Here is a 17,788-nt window from a genome sequence, read left to right on the forward strand (position 1 = left end):
AACTTCTCCTCCTGACAGAGGTGTAGAACAGCACCTTCTGCCCCAGTCCGTCTCTCTCTGTGTCTAAACACCACACACTTACGGGAAAGAGGAGTGTGTTGGGGACGCAGCAGAGCAGATCACGTTCCAGAAAGTTCCCAAAACAGTCCTTCAGTCCTCCAACTCCCTGATTCACTCCTGACAGGCACATGGCCAGAGAGTGGCAGCACAGGGTAGGGGTTTCTAATAAAGTGGCCAGAGAGTGGAAGCACAGGGTAGGTGTTTCTAATAAAGTGGCCAGAGAGTGGAAGCACAGGGTAGGGGTTTCTAATAAAGTGGCCAGAGAGTGGAAGCACAGGGTAGGGGTTTCTAATAAAGTGGCCAGAGAGTGGAAGCACAGGGTAGGTGTTTCTAATAAAGTGGCCAGAGAGTGGAAGCACAGGGTAGGTGTTTCTAATAAAGTGGCCAGAGAGTGGAAGCACAAGGTAGGTGTTTCTAATAAAGTGGCCAGAGAGTGGAAGCACAGGGTAGGTGTTTCTAATAAAGTGGCCAGAGAGTGGAAGCACAGGGTAGGTGTTTCTGATAAAGTGGCCAGAGAGTGGAAGCACAGGGTAGGTGTTTCTAATAAAGTGGCCAGAGAGTGGAAGCACAGGGTAGGTGTTTCTAATAAAGTGGCCAGAGAGTGGAAGCACAGGGTAGGTGTTTCTAATAAAGTGGCCAGAGAGTGGAAGCACAGGGGAGGTGTTTCTAATAAAGTGGCCAGAGAGTGGAAGCACAGGGTAGGTGTTTCTGATAAAGTGGCCAGAGAGTGGAAGCACAAGGTAGGTGTTTCTAATAAAGTGGCCAGAGAGTGGAAGCACAGGGTAGGTGTTTCTAATAAAGTGGCCAGAGAGTGGAAGCACAAGGTAGGTGTTTCTAATAAAGTGGCCAGAGAGTGGAAGCACAAGGTAGGTGTTTCTAATAAAGTGGCCAGTGAGTGGAAGCACAGGGTAGGTGTTTCTAATAAAGTGGCCAGAGAGTGGAAGCACAAGGTAGGTGTTTCTAATAAAGTGGCCAGAGAGTGGAAGCACAAGGTAGGTGTTTCTAATAAAGTGGCCAGAGAGTGGAAGCACAAGGTAGGTGTTTCTAATAAAGTGGCCAGAGAGTGGAAGCACAAGGTAGGTGTTTCTAATAAAGTGGCCAGAGAGTGGCAGCACAGGGTAGGTGTTTCTAATAAAGTGGCCAGAGAGTGGCAGCACGGGGTAGGTGTTTCTAATAAAGTGGCCAGAGAGTGGCAGCACAGGGTAGGTGTTTCTAATAAAGTGGCCAGAGAGTGGAAGCTCGGGGGAGGTGTTTCTAATAAAGTGGCCAGAGAGTGGAAGCACGGGGTAGGTGTTTCTAATAAAATGGCCAGAGAGTGGCAGCACAGGGTAGGTGTTTCTAATAAAGTGGCCAGAGAGTGGCAGCACAGGGTAGGTGTTTCTAATAAAGTGGCCAGAGAGTGGCAGCACAGGGTAGGTGTTTCTAATAAAGTGGCCAGTGAGTGGAAGCACAGGGTAGGTGTTTCTAATAAAGTGGCCAGAGAGTGGAAGCACAGGGTAGGTGTTTCTAATAAAGTGGCCAGAGAGTGGCAGCACAGGGTAGGGGTGTTTCTAATAAAGTGGCCAGAGAGTGGCAGCACAGGGTAGGTGTTTCTAATAAAGTGGCCAGAGAGTGGCAGCACAGGGTAGGTGTTTCTAATAAAGTGGCCAGAGAGTGGCAGCACGGGGTAGGTGTTTCTAATAAAGTGGCCAGAGAGTGGAAGCACAGGGTAGGTGTTTCTAATAAAGTGGCCAGAGAGTGGAAGCACGGGGTAGGTGTTTCTAATAAAGTGGCCAGCACAAGGTAGGTGTTTCTAATAAAGTGGCCAGAGAGTGGAAGCACAGGGTAGGTGTTTCTAATAAAGTGGCCAGAGAGTGGAAGCACAGGGTAGGTGTTTCTAATAAAGTGGCCAGAGAGTGGAAGCACAGGGTAGGTGTTTCTAATAAAGTGGCCAGAGAGTGGCAGCACAGGGTAGGTGTTTCTAATAAAGTGGCCAGAGAGTGGAAGCACGGGGTAGGTGTTTCTAATAAAGTGGCCAGAGAGTGGCAGCACGGGGTAGGTGTTTCTAATAAAGTGGCCAGAGAGTGGAAGCACGGGGTAGGTGTTTCTAATAAAGTGGCCAGAGAGTGGAAGCACAGGGTAGGTGTTTCTAATAAAGTGGCCAGAGAGTGGAAGCACAGGGTAGGTGTTTCTAATAAAGTGGCCAGAGAGTGGAAGCACAGGGTAGGTGTTTCTAATAAAGTGGCCACAGAGTGGCAGCACAGGGTAGGTGTTTCTAATAAAGTGGCCAGAGAGTGGAAGCACAGGGGAGGTGTTTCTAATAAAGTGGCCAGACAGTGGAAGCACAGGGTAGGTGTTTCTAATAAAGTGGCCAGAGAGTGGCAGCACAGGGTAGGTGTTTCTAATAAAGTGGCCAGAGAGTGGCAGCACAGGGTAGGTGTTTCTAATAAAGTGGCCAGAGAGTGGAAGCACGGGGGAGGTGTTTCTAATAAAGTGGCCAGAGAGTGGCAGCACAGGGTAGGTGTTTCTAATAAAGTGGCCAGAGAGTGGCAGCACAGGGTAGGTGTTTCTAATAAAGTGGCCAGAGAGTGGAAGCACAGGGTAGGTGTTTCTAATAAAGTGGCCAGAGAGTGGCAGCACAGGGTAGGTGTTTCTAATAAAGTGGCCAATGAGTGGAAGCACAGGGTAGGTGTTTCTAATAAAGTGGCCAGAGAGTGGAAGCACAGGGTAGGTGTTTCTAATAAAGTGGCCAGAGAGTGGAAGCACAGGGTAGGTGTTTCTAATAAAGTGGCCAGAGAGTGGAAGCACAGGGTAGGTGTTTCTGATAAAGTGGCCAGAGAGTGGCAGCACAGGGTAGGTGTTTCTAATAAAGTGGCCAGAGAGTGGAAGCACAGGGGAGGTGTTTCTAATAAAGTGGCCAGAGAGTGGAAGCACAGGGGAGGTGTTTCTAATAAAGTGGCCAGAGAGTGGAAGCACAGGGTAGGTGTTTCTAATAAAGTGGCCAGAGAGTGGAAGCACGGGGTAGGTGTTTCTAATAAAGTGGCCAGAGAGTGGAAGCACAGGGTAGGTGTTTCTGATAAAGTGGCCAGGAGGAAGCACAGGCTAGGTGTTTCTAATAAAGTGGCCAGAGAGTGGAAGCACAGGGTAGGTGTTTCTAATAAAGTGGCCAGGAGGAAGCACAGGCTAGGTGTTTCTAATAAAGTGGCCAGAGAGTGGAAGCACAGGGTAGGTGTTTCTAATAAAGTGGCCAGTGAGTGGAAGCACAGGGTAGGTGTTTCTAATAAAGTGGCCAGAGAGTGGCAGCACAGGGTCGGTGTTTCTAATAAAGTGGCCAGAGAGTGGAAGCACAGGGTAGGTGTTTCTAATAAAGTGGCCAGAGAGTGGCAGCACAGGGTCGGTGTTTCTAATAAAGTGGCCAGAGAGTGGCAGCACATGGTAGGTGTTTCTAATAAAGTGGCCAGAGAGTGGAAGCACAGGGTAGGTGTTTCTAATAAAGTGGCCAGGAGGAAGCACACAGTAGGTGTTTCTAATAAAGTGGCCAGAGAGTGGAAGCACGGGGGAGGTGTTTCTAATAAAGTGGCCAGGAGGAAGCACACAGTAGGTGTTTCTAATAAAGTGGCCAGGAGGAAGCACAGGGTAGGTGTTTCTAATAAAGTGGCCAGTGAGTGGAAGCACAGGGTAGGTGTTTCTAATAAAGTGGCCAGAGAGTGGAAGCACGGGGGAGGTGTTTCTAATAAAGTGGCCAGGAGGAAGCACAGGGTAGGTGTTTCTAATAAAGTGGCCAGTGAGTGGAAGCACAGGGTAGGTGTTTCTAATAAAGTGGCCAGTGAGTGGAAGCACAGGGTAGGTGTTTCTAATAAAGTGGCCAGAGAGTGGAAGCACGGGGGAGGTGTTTCTAATAAAGTGGCCAGGAGGAAGCACACAGTAGGTGTTTCTAATAAAGTGGCCAGGAGGAAGCACAGGGTAGGTGTTTCTAATAAAGTGGCCAGAGAGTGGCAGCACAGGGTGAGTGTTTCTAATAAAGTGGCCAGAGAGTGGCAGCACAGGGTGAGTGTTTCTAATAAAGTGGCCAGAGAGTGGCAGCACAGGGTAGGTGTTTCTAATAAAGTGGCCAGAGAGTGGAAGCACAGGGTAGGTGTTTCTAATAAAGTGGCCAGAGAGTGGCAGCACAGGGTGAGTGTTTCTAATAAAGTGGCCAGAGAGTGGAAGCACAGGGTAGGTGTTTCTAATAAAGTGGCCAGGAGGAAGCACAGGCTAGGTGTTTCTAATAAAGTGACCAGAGAGTGGAAGCACAGGGTAGGTGTTTCTAATAAAGTGGCCAGAGAGTGGAAGCACAGGGTAGGTGTTTCTAATAAAGTGGCCAGAGAGTGGAAGCACAGGGTAGGTGTTTCTAATAAAGTGGCCAGGAGGAAGCACACAGTAGGTGTTTCTAATAAAGTGGCCAGAGAGTGGAAGCACAGGGTAGGTGTTTCTAATAAAGTGGCCAGAGAGTGGAAGCACAGGGGGGGTGTTTCTAATAAAGTGGCCAGAGAGTGGAAGCACAGGCTAGGTGTTTCTAATAAAGTGACCAGAGAGTGGAAGCACAGGGTAGGTGTTTCTAATAAAGTGGCCAGAGAGTGGAAGCACAGGGTAGGTGTTTCTAATAAAGTGGCCAGAGAGTGGAAGCACAGGGTAGGTGTTTCTAATAAAGTGGCCAGGAGGAAGCACACAGTAGGTGTTTCTAATAAAGTGGCCAGAGAGTGGAAGCACAGGGTAGGTGTTTCTAATAAAGTGGCCAGAGAGTGGAAGCACAGGGTAGGTGTTTCTAATAAAGTGGCCAGGAGGAAGCACACAGTAGGTGTTTCTAATAAAGTGGCCAGAGAGTGGAAGCACAGGGTAGGTGTTTCTAATAAAGTGGCCAGTGAGTGGAAGCACAGGGTAGGTGTTTCTAATAAAGTGGCCAGAGAGTGGCAGCACAGGGTAGGTGTTTCTAATAAAGTGGCCAGTGAGTGGAAGCACAGGGTAGGTGTTTCTAATAAAGTGGCCAGAGTGTGGCAGCACGGGGTAGGTGTTTCTAATAAAGTGGCCAGAGAGTGGCAGCACAGGGTAGGTGTTTCTAATAAAGTGGCCAGTGAGTGGAAGCACAGGGTAGGTGTTTCTAATAAAGTGGCCAGAGAGTGGAAGCACAAGGTAGGTGTTTCTAATAAAGTGGCCAGGAGGAAGCACACAGTAGGTGTTTCTAATAAAGTGGCCAGAGAGTGGAAGCACAGGGTAGGTGTTTCTAATAAAGTGGCCAGAGAGTGGCAGCACAGGGTAGGTGTTTCTAATAAAGTGGCCAGTGAGTGGAAGCACAGGGGAGGTGTTTCTAATAAAGTGGCCAGAGAGTGGAAGCACAGGGTAGGTGTTTCTAATAAAGTGGCCAGAGAGTGGCAGCACGGGGTAGGTGTTTCTAATAAAGTGGCCAGAGAGTGGCAGCACGGGGTAGGTGTTTCTAATAAAGTGGCCAGAGAGTGGAAGCACGGGGTAGGTGTTTCTAATAAAGTGGCCAGAGAGTGGAAGCACAGGGTAGGTGTTTCTAATAAAGTGGCCAGAGAGTGGAAGCACAGGGTAGGTGTTTCTAATAAAGTGGCCAGAGAGTGGCAGCACAGGGTAGGTGTTTCTAATAAAGTGGCCAGAGAGTGGAAGCACGGGGTAGGTGTTTCTAATAAAGTGGCCAGAGAGTGGAAGCACGGGGTAGGTGTTTCTAATAAAGTGGCCAGAGAGTGGAAGCACAGGGTAGGTGTTTCTAATAAAGTGGCCAGTGAGTGGAAGCACGGGGTAGGTGTTTCTAATAAAGTGGCCAGAGAGTGGAAGCACAGGGTAGGTGTTTCTAATAAAGTGGCCAGAGAGTGGCAGCACAGGGTAGGTGTTTCTAATAAAGTGGCCAGGAGGAAGCACACAGTAGGTGTTTCTAATAAAGTGGCCAGGAGGAAGCACACAGTAGGTGTTTCTAATAAAGTGGCCAGCGAGTGAATCAGTTGACTCGGACGTTGGAGTCACTGAATCAACTGAAGAATCGGTTCATCAAGCAGATTCCATCCGGCGTGTTGGAGCAGGCAGTCCTTGCACGTGTGAGTAGACGTGATGACGTGTCGAGCGAAGTGACCAATGGGCGTTTAGTAACCCTGGTCTTGTGAAACGCTGTGCTTTTGCTTATGACGCTTTATTAAGCTCATACACGCAGCGCGCGACTCCGGACGGAACTGAGCCATGGTGAGTGTGTTTTCTCGTGAACGCTCGCAGGTCTGCGTGTGCGCGCCTGGGCTAATGCCTTAGCTTAGATTAGAGCAGAGCTGTGGAGAGGAGCTATCTTTAGAGCTTCAGGCCTCGATGTTCCAGACTGTGTGAGTGTGTGTGTGTGTGTGTGTGTGTGTGTGTGTGTGTGAGTGTGTGTGTGTGTGTGTGTGTGTGTGTGTGTGTGTGAGTGTGTGTGTGTGTGTGTGTGTGTGCTGTAGTTCAGTTTGGATATATGAAGTGTATTAAAAGTTGTGTAGTCTCAGAATCTGAGTGTCAACACCCTTATCTCCTGTATCTACAGTATTACTGCACCACCCAACCAGTCTGCACTGCAGCTAATGAACGGAGGGGCGGGGCTAAACTGCTGTAGGAAGAATGGGTGGGGCTAAACTGCAGTAGACTGAATGGGTGTGGCTAAACTGCTGTAGGCTGAATGGGTGGGGCTAAACTGCTGTAGGCTGAATGGGTGTGGCTAAACTGCAGTAGGCTGAATGGGTGTGGCTAAACTGCAGTAGGCTGAATGGGTGGGGCTAAACTGCAGAGGGCTGAATGGGTGGGGCTACACTGCTGTAGGCTGAATGGGTGGGGCTAAACTGCAGTAGGCTGAATGGGTGGGACTAAACTGCTGTAGGCTGAATGGGTGGGGCTAAACTGCAGTAGGCTGAATGGGTGGGGCTAAACTGCAGTAGGCTGAATGGGTGGGGCTAAACTGCAGAGGGCTGAATGGGTGGGGCTACACTGCAGTAGGTTGAATGGGTGGGGCTAAACTGCAGAGGGCTGAATGGGTGGGGCTACACTGCAGTAGGTTGAATGGGTGGGGCTAAACTGCAGTAGGCTGAATGGGTGGGGTTAAACTGCAGTAGGCTGAATGGGTGGGGCTAAACTGCAGTAGGCTGAATGGGTGGGGCTAAACTGCAGTAGGCTGAATGGGTGGGGCTAAACTGCAGTAGACTGAATGGGTGGGGCTAAACTGCAGAGGGCTGAATGGGTGGGGCTAAACTGCAGAGGGCTGAATGGGTGGGGCTAAACTGCAGTAGGCTGAATGGGTGGGGCTAAACTGCAGAGGGCTGAATGGGTGGGGCTAAACTGCAGTAGGCTGAATGGGTGGGGCTAAACTGCAGTAGGCTGAATGGGTGGGGCTAAACTGCAGTAGACTGAATGGGTGGGGCTAAACTGCAGTAGACTGAATGGGTGGGGCTAAACTGCAGTAGACTGAATGGGTGGGGCTAAACTGCAGTAGGCTGAATGGGTGGGGCTAAACTGCAGTAGGCTGAATTTGTATTCCTATACAGAAAAACTGTTTTGTGTGTATGTGTGTGTGTGTGTATGTGTGTGTGTGTGTCTGTGTGTGTGTGTCTGTGTGTGTGTGTCTGTGTGTGTGTGTCTGTCTGTCTGTGTGTGTGTGTGTGTCTGTGTGTGTGTCTGTGTGTGTGTGTCTGTGTCTGTGTGTGTGTCTCTGTGTGTGTGTGTGTCTGTGTGTGTGTGTGTGTGTGTATGTGTGTGTGTGTGTGTGTATGTGTGTGTCTGTGTGTGTGTGTGTATGTGTGTGTCTGTGTGTGTGTCTGTATGTGTGTGTGTGTGTGTGTGTGTATGTGTATGTGTGTGTATGTGTATGTGTGTGTGTGTGTATGTGTATGTGTGTGTATGTGTGTGTGTGTGTATGTGTGTGTGTGTGTCTGTGTGTGTGTGTCTGTGTGTGTGTGTCTGTCTGTCTGTGTGTGTGTCTGTGTCTGTGTGTGTGTCTGTGTCTGTGTGTGTGTCTCTGTGTGTGTGTGTGTCTCTGTGTGTGTGTGTGTGTGTGTGTGTATGTGTGTGTGTGTGTGTGTGTGTATGTGTATGTATGTGTGTGTGTGTATGTGTGTGTGTGTGTGTGTGTGTGTGTATCGCAGGATGACGACGACCCCCCGTCTCTGTCCCGACTGTGCCTGCAGAGTGCGTGCCGTGACCTGCGGGCTCTGTGCAGGGTGTGTGTTGATGGTTCTCTGCAGTTCAGCTCCTGTCCAGTGTTTCCTCAGGAACTCTCTGACCTCCTCATACACACCATGGCTCAGCAGGGTGAGGAGCTGATGGGAGGGTTGGGTACAGATATCCGCTACACTGCTACATCTGTACAGGGGCTTCAATGGGTTCTTTGAACAAAACCATAGAAGAAGCTTATAAAACCTGTGTGTGTTAAAGAGATGTGTGTGAAAGGTTCTTTAAAAGGTTCTTTAAAAGGTTCTTTACACAAGAGAATCAATGTGGTTCTTCTATGGCTTTGCTCAAGGACCTCCTGTAGTCCAGTTATCTTTAAGAGTGTAGGGTGTGAAAGGTGAAGGTGCGACTCTATGAGAACCATGAAGAACCATGAGGAACCATGGAGGTTATTGTGTGTTAGCTATCAGTCAGCTAGAACCGACCCAGGCTGGGAAAAGCTTCCGACTGAGCTGAAGAAGCACCTTCATTGGCCAGCTTGCAACCTAGCTACCTGAGTTAGCTTACCAGCTAAACCAGCTAAACATCAAATGACCATGTTTCAGTGTGAAAGTACACCTGAACTAGGCCCCAACAGCATGTACCGCACAAAATAGCATAATGCTAGCTAGCTAACTCTTAGGTAGGTAGATTAGCGTTATCATCAGGTAGCTAGCTAATACGCTTAGTGATATTCCGTAATCAATTTTAATGCTATTTTAATTAATTCTGTACAGTAATTTAATTTAATTCCATTTATAAATGTATTTAGAGCAGGCTTACCCAGCTAGCTATAATAAGCAAAGTCCAACCATGTTAACTAGTTAGCTAGCTAACACACTGACCGATTTTCAGTAATTAACTTTATGTATTTGTGATCATAGTAATGAACAGCATACCGCTAACGGATCATTTGGGTATCACAACATTAACTAACGTTAATGAGGTCCACTAACCCCAACTTTAGCTAACTAGCTAGTTACATTAAGTAGGGTTATAATGAGGTAGCTAGTTAGCTCAAACATCAGCAAAATGTGTTTTTTTTTAAGTCTGATATTAATTTGCATTTTGACGCAATGCTAATGTGCGCTAACTCCTCAACACGTGGTCTAGCCAACTTCGGTAGCTAGCTAGTTGGCTAAATTCTACCCAGCTCGTCACTCGTTACTGTCTCTTTAATATGCAAATATCAGTGTTTTCAGCCTCACATGAGTTGTGAAGGATTCACAGTAAAAGACGGAGATATTTTTATGAAAATGAAAGCTCAGCTCAGGGTAATGATGATGAGGATGATGATGATGAGGATGATGATGTAATGGAATGATCTTCTTCCTCTCCTCGCCGTCTCAGGTGTGCTGAATGACCAAACCATCAGTGTGTTTCGGAGTACCGAGTGTTTGCGTCTGAAGCGAGTGTGTATTCGCTCATGCCACCTCTCTGCGGACGCTTTCCGCAAGGCTCTCTGCTCCCATCGCCTGAAGGAGCTGGACGCTTCCCGTCTCCGTGGGGACATCTCTGTCTCAGACATCCTACAGGTACAGTATGGTGTTGTTATTGTGGTACATTACATCACAGTAATGGTGGAGGTGGTTTCATCAACAACAGCACACAGTGAGAGCCAGCCAGGCTAAAGTACAGCTTCCAAACTTGGTGGAGGTAGTTTCACACACTACTACTGTAACTAAGACCCTCAAAGTAAACAATGAGAGACCTCCCCCACATACACTGACAGCAGCTGATGTTTTGGACCCAGGGGGTTAGGAGTGTACTGTAGATGTGATGGTGGGTCAGTCAGGAGCGTACTGTAGATGTGATGGTGGGTCAGGAGTGTACTGTAGATGTGATGGTTGGTCAGGAGTGTACTGTAGATGTGATGGTGGGTCAGTCAGGAGTGTACTGTAGATGTGATGGTGGGTCAGGAGTGTACTGTAGATGTGATGGTGGGTCAGTCAGGAGTGTACTGTAGATGTGATGGTGGGTCAGTGAGGAGTGTACTGTAGATGTGATGGTGGGTCAGGAGCGTGCTGTAGATGTGATGGTGGGTCAGGAGTGTATTGTAGATGTGATGGTGGGTCGGTCAGGTGTGTACTGTAGATGTGATGGTGGGTCAGGAGTGTACTGTAGATGTGATGGTGGGTCAGTCAGGAGTGTACTGTAAATGTGATGGTGCGTCAGGAGTGTACTGTAGATGTGATGGTGAGTCAGGAGTGTACTGTAGATGTGATGGGGTCAGGAGTGTACTGTAGATGTGATGGTGGGTCAGTGAGGAGCGTACTGTAGATGTGATGGTGGGTCAGGAGTGTACTGTAGATGTGATGGTGGGTCAGTCAGGAGTGTACTGTAGATGTGATGGTGGGTCAGTGAGGAGTGTACTGTAGATGTGATGGTGGGTCAGGAGTGTATTGTAGATGTGATGGTGGGTCGGTCAGGTGTGTACTGTAGATGTGATGGTGGGTCAGGAGTGTACTGTAGATGTGATGGTGGGTCAGTCAGGAGTGTACTGTAAATGTGATGGTGCGTCAGGAGTGTACTGTAGATGTGATGGGGTCAGGAGTGTACTGTAGATGTGATGGTGGGTCAGGGGTGTACTGTAGATGTGATGGGGTCAGGAGTGTACTGTAGATGTGATGGTGGGTCAGTCAGGAGTGTACTGTAGATGTGATGGTGGGTCAGGAGTGTACTGTAGATGTGATGGTGGGTCAGTCAGGAGTGTACTGTAGATGTGATGGTGGGTCAGGAGTGTACTGTAGATGTGATGGTGGGTCAGTCAGGAGTGTACTGTAGATGTGATGGTGGGTCAGGAGTGTACTGTAGATGTAATGATGGTGGGTCAGTCAGGAGTGTACTGTAGATGTGATGGAGGGTCAGGAGTGTACTGTAGATGTGATGGTGGGTCAGTCAGGAGTGTACTGTAGATGTGATGGAGGGTCAGGAGTGTACTGTAGATGTGATGGTGGGTCAGTCAGGAGTGTACTGTAGATGTGATGGTGGGTCAGTCAGGAGTGTACTGTAGATGTGATGGTGGGTCAGGAGTGTACTGTAGATGTGATGGTGGGTCAGTCAGGAGTGTACTGTAGATGTGATGGTGGGTCAGGAGCGTACTGTAGATGTGATGGTGTAGTAATTAATTAGTAATGAATGTGTTTTGGTGGGAAAGCTGGTCTGCTTCTGCTTCAGTGTTACAGCGCCCCCCTCAGTCTGGTACAGTTAACCCTGAAGGAAGTTGTTGTAGTGTTTACACTCTGCTTTCAGAGCTGAAATACGGTGTATGGTATAAACTGTATATTGTCATTGTCCAGGGCCTCTCGTCCAATCAGCACTGCAGACAGAGCCTCCAGCGGCTGACCTTAACTGGCCTGGATCTCTTCAGCTCCACCTCAGATGGCCGCCTGAGTTTCAGCTCCCTGCGGGCTCTCCGGAGTCTGGGCCTTGCCTGGACACAGCTGGATGACTCCGCACTGGAGGAAATCTGCTCCCTCCCTCTGCTGGACAGTCTGGATATATCCTGCACAGCCGTCACCGACCTCACCCCTCTGCTGAACCTAAAGTCACACCTGCATTCCCTCACTGCCCATGGCCTGCATCACCTGGACATGTCCACGGCCAGCCTCCTGTCCATCCTCGCCAAACTAGATCAACTCAGGCATTTGGACATCTCCAATGACCGACTGGACACGGACAGTGAATGCCCTGTAAGATCCCTTTTATCTCTTAATGATAGTTACAATTTTTCATATGATCCACACACTCATTCTGACAGACTGTAATACACTACAGGAAGAGTAGGGGGCGCTCTATAATACTCTATAATGTTCATATGATCCACACACTCATTCTGACAGACTGTAATACACTACAGGAAGCGTAGGGGGCGCTCTATAATGCTCTATAATGTTCATATGATCCACACGCTCATTCTGACAGACTGTAATACACTACAGGAAGCGTAGGGGGCGCTCTATAATGCTCTATACTGTTCATATGATCCACACGCTCACTCTGACAGACTGTAATACTCTACAGGAAGCGTAGGGGGCGCTCTATAATGCTCTATAATGTTCATATGATCCACACGCTCATTCTGACAGACTGTAATACACTACAGGAAGCGTAGGGGGCGCTCTATAATGCTCTATAATGTTCATATGATCCACACGCTCACTCTGACAGACTGTAATACACTACAGGAAGCGTAGGGGGCGCTCTATAATGCTCTATAATGATCATATGATCCACACGCTCATTCTGACAGACTGTAATACACTACAGGAAGCGTAGGGGGCACTCTATAATGCTCTATAATGTTCATATGATCCACACGCTCATTCTGACAGACTGTAATACACTACAGGAAGCTTAGGGGGCGCTCTATAATGCTCTATACTGTTCATATGATCCACACGCTCACTCTGACAGACTGTAATACACTACAGGAAGCTTAGGGGGCGCTCTATAATGCTCTATACTGTTCATATGATCCACACGCTCACTCTGACAGACTGTAATACTCTACAGGAAGCGTAGGGGACGCTCTATAATGCTCTATAATGTTCATATGATCCACACGCTCACTCTGACAGACTGTAATACACTACAGGAAGCGTAGGGGGCGCTCTATAATGCTCTATACTGTTCATATGATCCACACGCTCACTCTGACAGACTGTAATACACTACAGGAAGCGTAGGGGGCGCTCTATAATGCTCTGTAATGTTCATATGATCCACATGCTCATTCTGACAGACTGTAATACACTACAGGAAGCGTAGGGGGCGCTCTATAATGCTCTATAATGTTCATATGATCCACACGCTCACTCTGACAGACTGTAATACACTACAGGAAGCGTAGGGGGCGCTCTATAATGCTCTGTAATGTTCATATGATCCACACGCTCATTCTGACAGACTGTAATACACTACAGGAAGCGTAGGGGGCGCTCTATAATGCTCTGTAATGTTCATATGATCCACACGCTCATTCTGACAGACTGTAATACACTACAGGAAGCGTAGGGGGCGCTCTATAATGCTCTATAATGATCATATGATCCACACGCTCACTCTGACAGACTGTAATACACTACAGGAAGCGTAGGGGGCGCTCTATAATGCTCTGTAATGTTCATATGATCCACACACTCATTCTGACAGACTGTAATATACTACAGGAAGTGTAGGGGGCGCTCTATAATGCTCTATAATGTTCATATGATCCACACGCTCATTCTGACAGACTGTAATACACTACAGGAAGCGTAGGGGGCGCTCTATAATGCTCTATAATGATCATATGATCCACACGCTCACTCTGACAGACTGTAATACACTACAGGAAGCGTAGGGGGCGCTCTATAATGCTCTGTAATATTCATATGATCCACACACTCATTCTGACAGATAAAATAACAATGCAGGTTTTCACATTTCTGATCTTGACAAACTTGATAACATTAATTTAATAATACCAACAATTTCCGTTTCCATAGCGACATCCACAAACTTCTTGAAGCGTTTAAAAGGATACGTTGTTCGACAGTGTTTCAGGGTCTGTGTGTTGTGTCAGGTCTGAGCTCAGTTCCTCCCTTACAGGCCGCGGTGGTCCAGCTGCTGGAGCGTCCGGAGATCCTCCCTGCTCTGGAGTCTCTGGACGTGTCCGGCTGGTCTGGGGTCAGTGACGCTCTGTTGAAGGTGTTTGTGGAGGCCCGGCAGGGGATGAGGTTTCTGGGTCTGCTGGCCACCGGAGCTGGAGGCTCTGACTTCCTGTCTCAAGAAGGAAATCTGAAGGTGAGGTATGAGGAAGTGGTCAGAGTTAATTATAGCTGCAGTAACTGGGGGTGCCACAGGGGGCGCCACATAGAGCGGGTCTGAGGGTTGAGTCTTAATACGAGTACAGTACAGCCCCCAAATAACCCTAAGCACTATTCTGGCTATTGATTAAAAATTCAGCAACACCTAGCAGCCACATGGGACACCATCGCAACTGCCTAGCAACCATTTAGTAACACTATAACAACCACTTAGCAACCCTGTAGTGACCACTTAGAACCAACTATTGATGGATCATAGCAGTCACCTTGCAACACCACTTCAACCATTTATCAACCCCATAGAGACCACCTGGTGTACTGTAGCGACCATTTAGTAACACTATAGCAACCACTTAGCAACCCCATAGCAACCACTTAGATACACACTATGGATACAGCATAGCAATCACCTTGCAACGCAGCCGTTACCAACGAAGAACTCCATAGCAACCATGTGGTGGTTCAACAGACTGGAACAATTTTTTTGCCGTGTGTGTGTGTGTGTGTGTGTGTGTGTGTGCAGGTGGCTGGAGAGTGTAACCTCACCCAGTTGTGTGAGGCTCTGAGGCGCTACAGAGAAAGAGAGGTCCTCCTGCAGAGGGCGCTGCTCCATCTCCATAATCTCACCAACCAGCTGGACATCGGGTCCCAGCCGGACGCTCTGAGGGTCAGAACTTTGCAGAACTTTTGCTAGATCTGTAAGCCTGTATAGACCTGGAGTGATGCCAACTGCATTGTGTGTGTGTGTGTGTGTGTGTGTGTGTGTGTGTGTGTGTGTGTGTGTGTGTGTGTTTGTAGCTGGTGTGTGCTGGAATGCAGACACACTCAAAGTCGGCCGGTGTGCAGCTGGTGGCGACAGCCTGTGTGTTCAACCTGACCAATCTGGAGCTGGCGATGCGCATGCCCAACAGACTGCTGGGAAGTGTAGTCCAGCAGCTGACCTCCACCATGAGGAACTTTCCCAGCCATGAACAGGTACGCTGAGACTAGCGCTGTACGATGACGACAGGGTCAGGGTTGGGTTTCTCAAAAGCATCTGTGGTCAGTTTTCACCCAGTTTAGTCAGTCCCAGTCCCCCCACTATCAGGACCTCCCCCTACCAGTGCTCTCCTCCATAAGGCCCACCACATCTTCTTATAATACCTTGGCTAACAGATGCCTACACTGGCTAGCATCACCCACACTGAGAGATTATGTATTTTTCAGACTTTTTACTTCTACTTCTCACATTTTCCCCCAATTATCTGAACTTTCTCCTCCTTACATGTTAAAATCAGCCTCGTTCCTCCTATTTCATTTCCCTTAGTTTTCATTCCGGCTCGTCATCAATAAAACCCTCTCCAGATAAATAAAAAAGTGAGAGTCTGATCCTGATTGGATGAGAAGTATAAACAGACTCCATTCTGACTCCCTATTGGTTTATAAGAGATCCATCACACCTGCACACGTCCCGTCCCTCTCCAGCGAGCTCACAGCAGACGTCTGTAGTCTAGTATGAAGACTGTGTCCGTGGCAGAGACTCAAGAGAGCTGCAGTGAAACGTCCCGACTGAGCCCCACATTTACACTCCAATAAAGCTTATTGATCACACGCCTCTGAAGTCTGACTTTCTGCAGCTTTACAGAACTTCTAGACAACGACTCCTCATACTTTCCTCCATGAAGCTCATGTTGATGCTCAGTAGAGCACAGAGACGCTCCTTTAATAGAGCTGATATTACTGAAATGCTTCATTTTCAATGGGCAGATCTGCAGCTGAAACAGGAGCCTAGTGCAGCCCAACATTTTTAACATCAACATTTTAATAGATCATTCTCCTCATTATGACTTTTAGAGAAATGGGTTTTTGGGGAGGGGGGAGGGGGGGGTAGTGCACTGTAGACCCCTGTGGTGCGGCCTAAGCTTTCTGCCTTTGTTTTCCTTCCATTACTTTTACTTTTCTACTTGAAGTGGTTCTGAAACCAGTACTTTTACACTTTTACTGGAGTAAAAAGCTTCAGTTGATTCTTCAGCTTCTATAGACGTCTTTTAAAACCTAGTATCTCCACTCACTTCTACCTGAGGAATGAGTGTCAATAATTTTGACTCCTTTGGGGATGACTGTCCTAACCCTAACCCAAAGAGAGAGAGGACTGCTGTTATGCTTTCCGGGACTCCCGGTCACTGACGGATGGCTGTGGCATCACCAGGAGCCCACCATTCCAGAGCCCTGGTGATTTCTTAAATGGTCAAGCAAGCATCACACAGTACACTCTCTCTTTTTGCCAGTTACAGTGGTATTACCAGTGGGGTGCTTTTGGGAAACTGAGCCCTGATCAGGATCAGCCAGGTGATTAGTGTGTGATATGTCCTGATTTTAGAAAGTGTGTGCCCCCCTGTTCAGATGCTGAGCTGTATTGTGCTACGGTGCAGTAGAGTGTACAGGTAGCCCCTAATGATCAGCACCTTTAAAGAGGAGCAGCTCATTTCAGGCTTATTCCACTTTAATTCCACAGAAATAGAACTGCAGCCTGACATTAACTGAGCTACAAGCTTTTAACTGATAAAATGGAACTATTTTAGTTAGTTTTTAAACACTACTGGAAATATATACTACTGTACATTTATTTAAACCTATGTTTTACACACTACAGCATTACAGCTGCATCACTATTATACACTGAGTGGATTTATAGAAATATAGAAATAATAAGATATTAAATATATTTACATTAGAGTATAAATATACTTCTAGTCCCTGTCTTCCCAGAAAAGCACACTTCTTGGGTCACTTTGTGGTGCATAACAGATACTGTAAATGTATAAATATACTGTACTACAGTGTTTAGTAAATAATAAATACACTAATATCATTTAATTAGTTTATTAGTGTTCAGTGAGCTTTGAGGGGGTTACTGCAGGAGCTGTTTTTAACACACTCAGCATAAATGTACAAAAGTCTGTTTGAAAAGAAGTATTTTAAAGTTATTTATAAAATATTAAAGTATTCATGAAGTATAAAGTTCATAAAGTATTAAAGTATTCATAAAGTATGAAGTTTATAAAGTATTAAAGTATTCATAAAGTATAACGTTTATAAAGTATTAAGTATATTAATTTACATTAAACTAATTTTAACCAACAGTTTACTTCATAGTCATTTATTTATCAAAAATATTATTTTTAAATTAATTAATTATTTATTTATATAATTATTAATTATTTATATTATTAATTTATTTATATAATAATTTTGTTTAAATATATATTCAATATTATAGTTAAAAATGCAAGCATTTCATTTTTAACTTTATAGTAAATAAGGATGTATTTACAGTAAAACTCAGTGTGACGAATCCCAGTATGTGATTAATACAGTTAATTGCTCCCAGTTCATCAGTTCAGTGCATTCATCTTTTAGTTTCAGAAGACAGTAAGTGTAAAAACAGCTGTGTGTGTGTGTGTGTGTGTGTGTGTGTGTGTGTGTGTGTGTGTGTGTGTTCAGATCCAGAAGAACTGCCTGTTGTCTCTGTGCAGTGATCACATTCTCCAGACTGCCCCCTTCAACAGGTCAGTACAGTTTAACTCTGGGTTTGGGGTCCGGGACCCCTCAGTCATCTGATTCATCTGATTCACCTGGATCACAGATGACTCCTGAACCAGTTGCTAGGCTGTTGCTATGTGGTCAATAAGGTGAAACTGTTTTTGCTAGGTGGCCACTATGATGTTTCTGGGTAGTTGCTATAGCATCAC

General features: G+C 46.8%; 1 protein-coding gene across 1 annotated transcript in view; it reads left to right on the plus strand.

The window, feature by feature from the left end:
* Positions 1 to 6,171: 6,171 nt before the first annotated feature.
* Positions 6,172 to 17,788, plus strand: part of zyg11l (zyg-11 family member, cell cycle regulator, like) — an 18,718-nt gene continuing 7,101 nt past the window's right edge. Inside the window, exons 1-8 of the mRNA XM_072687060.1 lie at positions 6,172 to 6,270; positions 8,184 to 8,349; positions 9,598 to 9,782; positions 11,547 to 11,939; positions 13,840 to 14,034; positions 14,581 to 14,724; positions 14,856 to 15,032; positions 17,541 to 17,605. Of these exons, the coding sequence (XP_072543161.1) occupies positions 6,268 to 6,270; positions 8,184 to 8,349; positions 9,598 to 9,782; positions 11,547 to 11,939; positions 13,840 to 14,034; positions 14,581 to 14,724; positions 14,856 to 15,032; positions 17,541 to 17,605 (1,328 nt within the window). The 5' untranslated portion in view covers positions 6,172 to 6,267. The remainder of the gene's footprint in view (positions 6,271 to 8,183; positions 8,350 to 9,597; positions 9,783 to 11,546; positions 11,940 to 13,839; positions 14,035 to 14,580; positions 14,725 to 14,855; positions 15,033 to 17,540; positions 17,606 to 17,788) is intronic.

The sequence above is a fragment of the Salminus brasiliensis genome, chromosome 9 (genome assembly GCF_030463535.1).
Source record: "Salminus brasiliensis chromosome 9, fSalBra1.hap2, whole genome shotgun sequence".
Classification (NCBI taxonomy): Eukaryota; Metazoa; Chordata; class Actinopteri; order Characiformes; family Bryconidae; genus Salminus; species Salminus brasiliensis.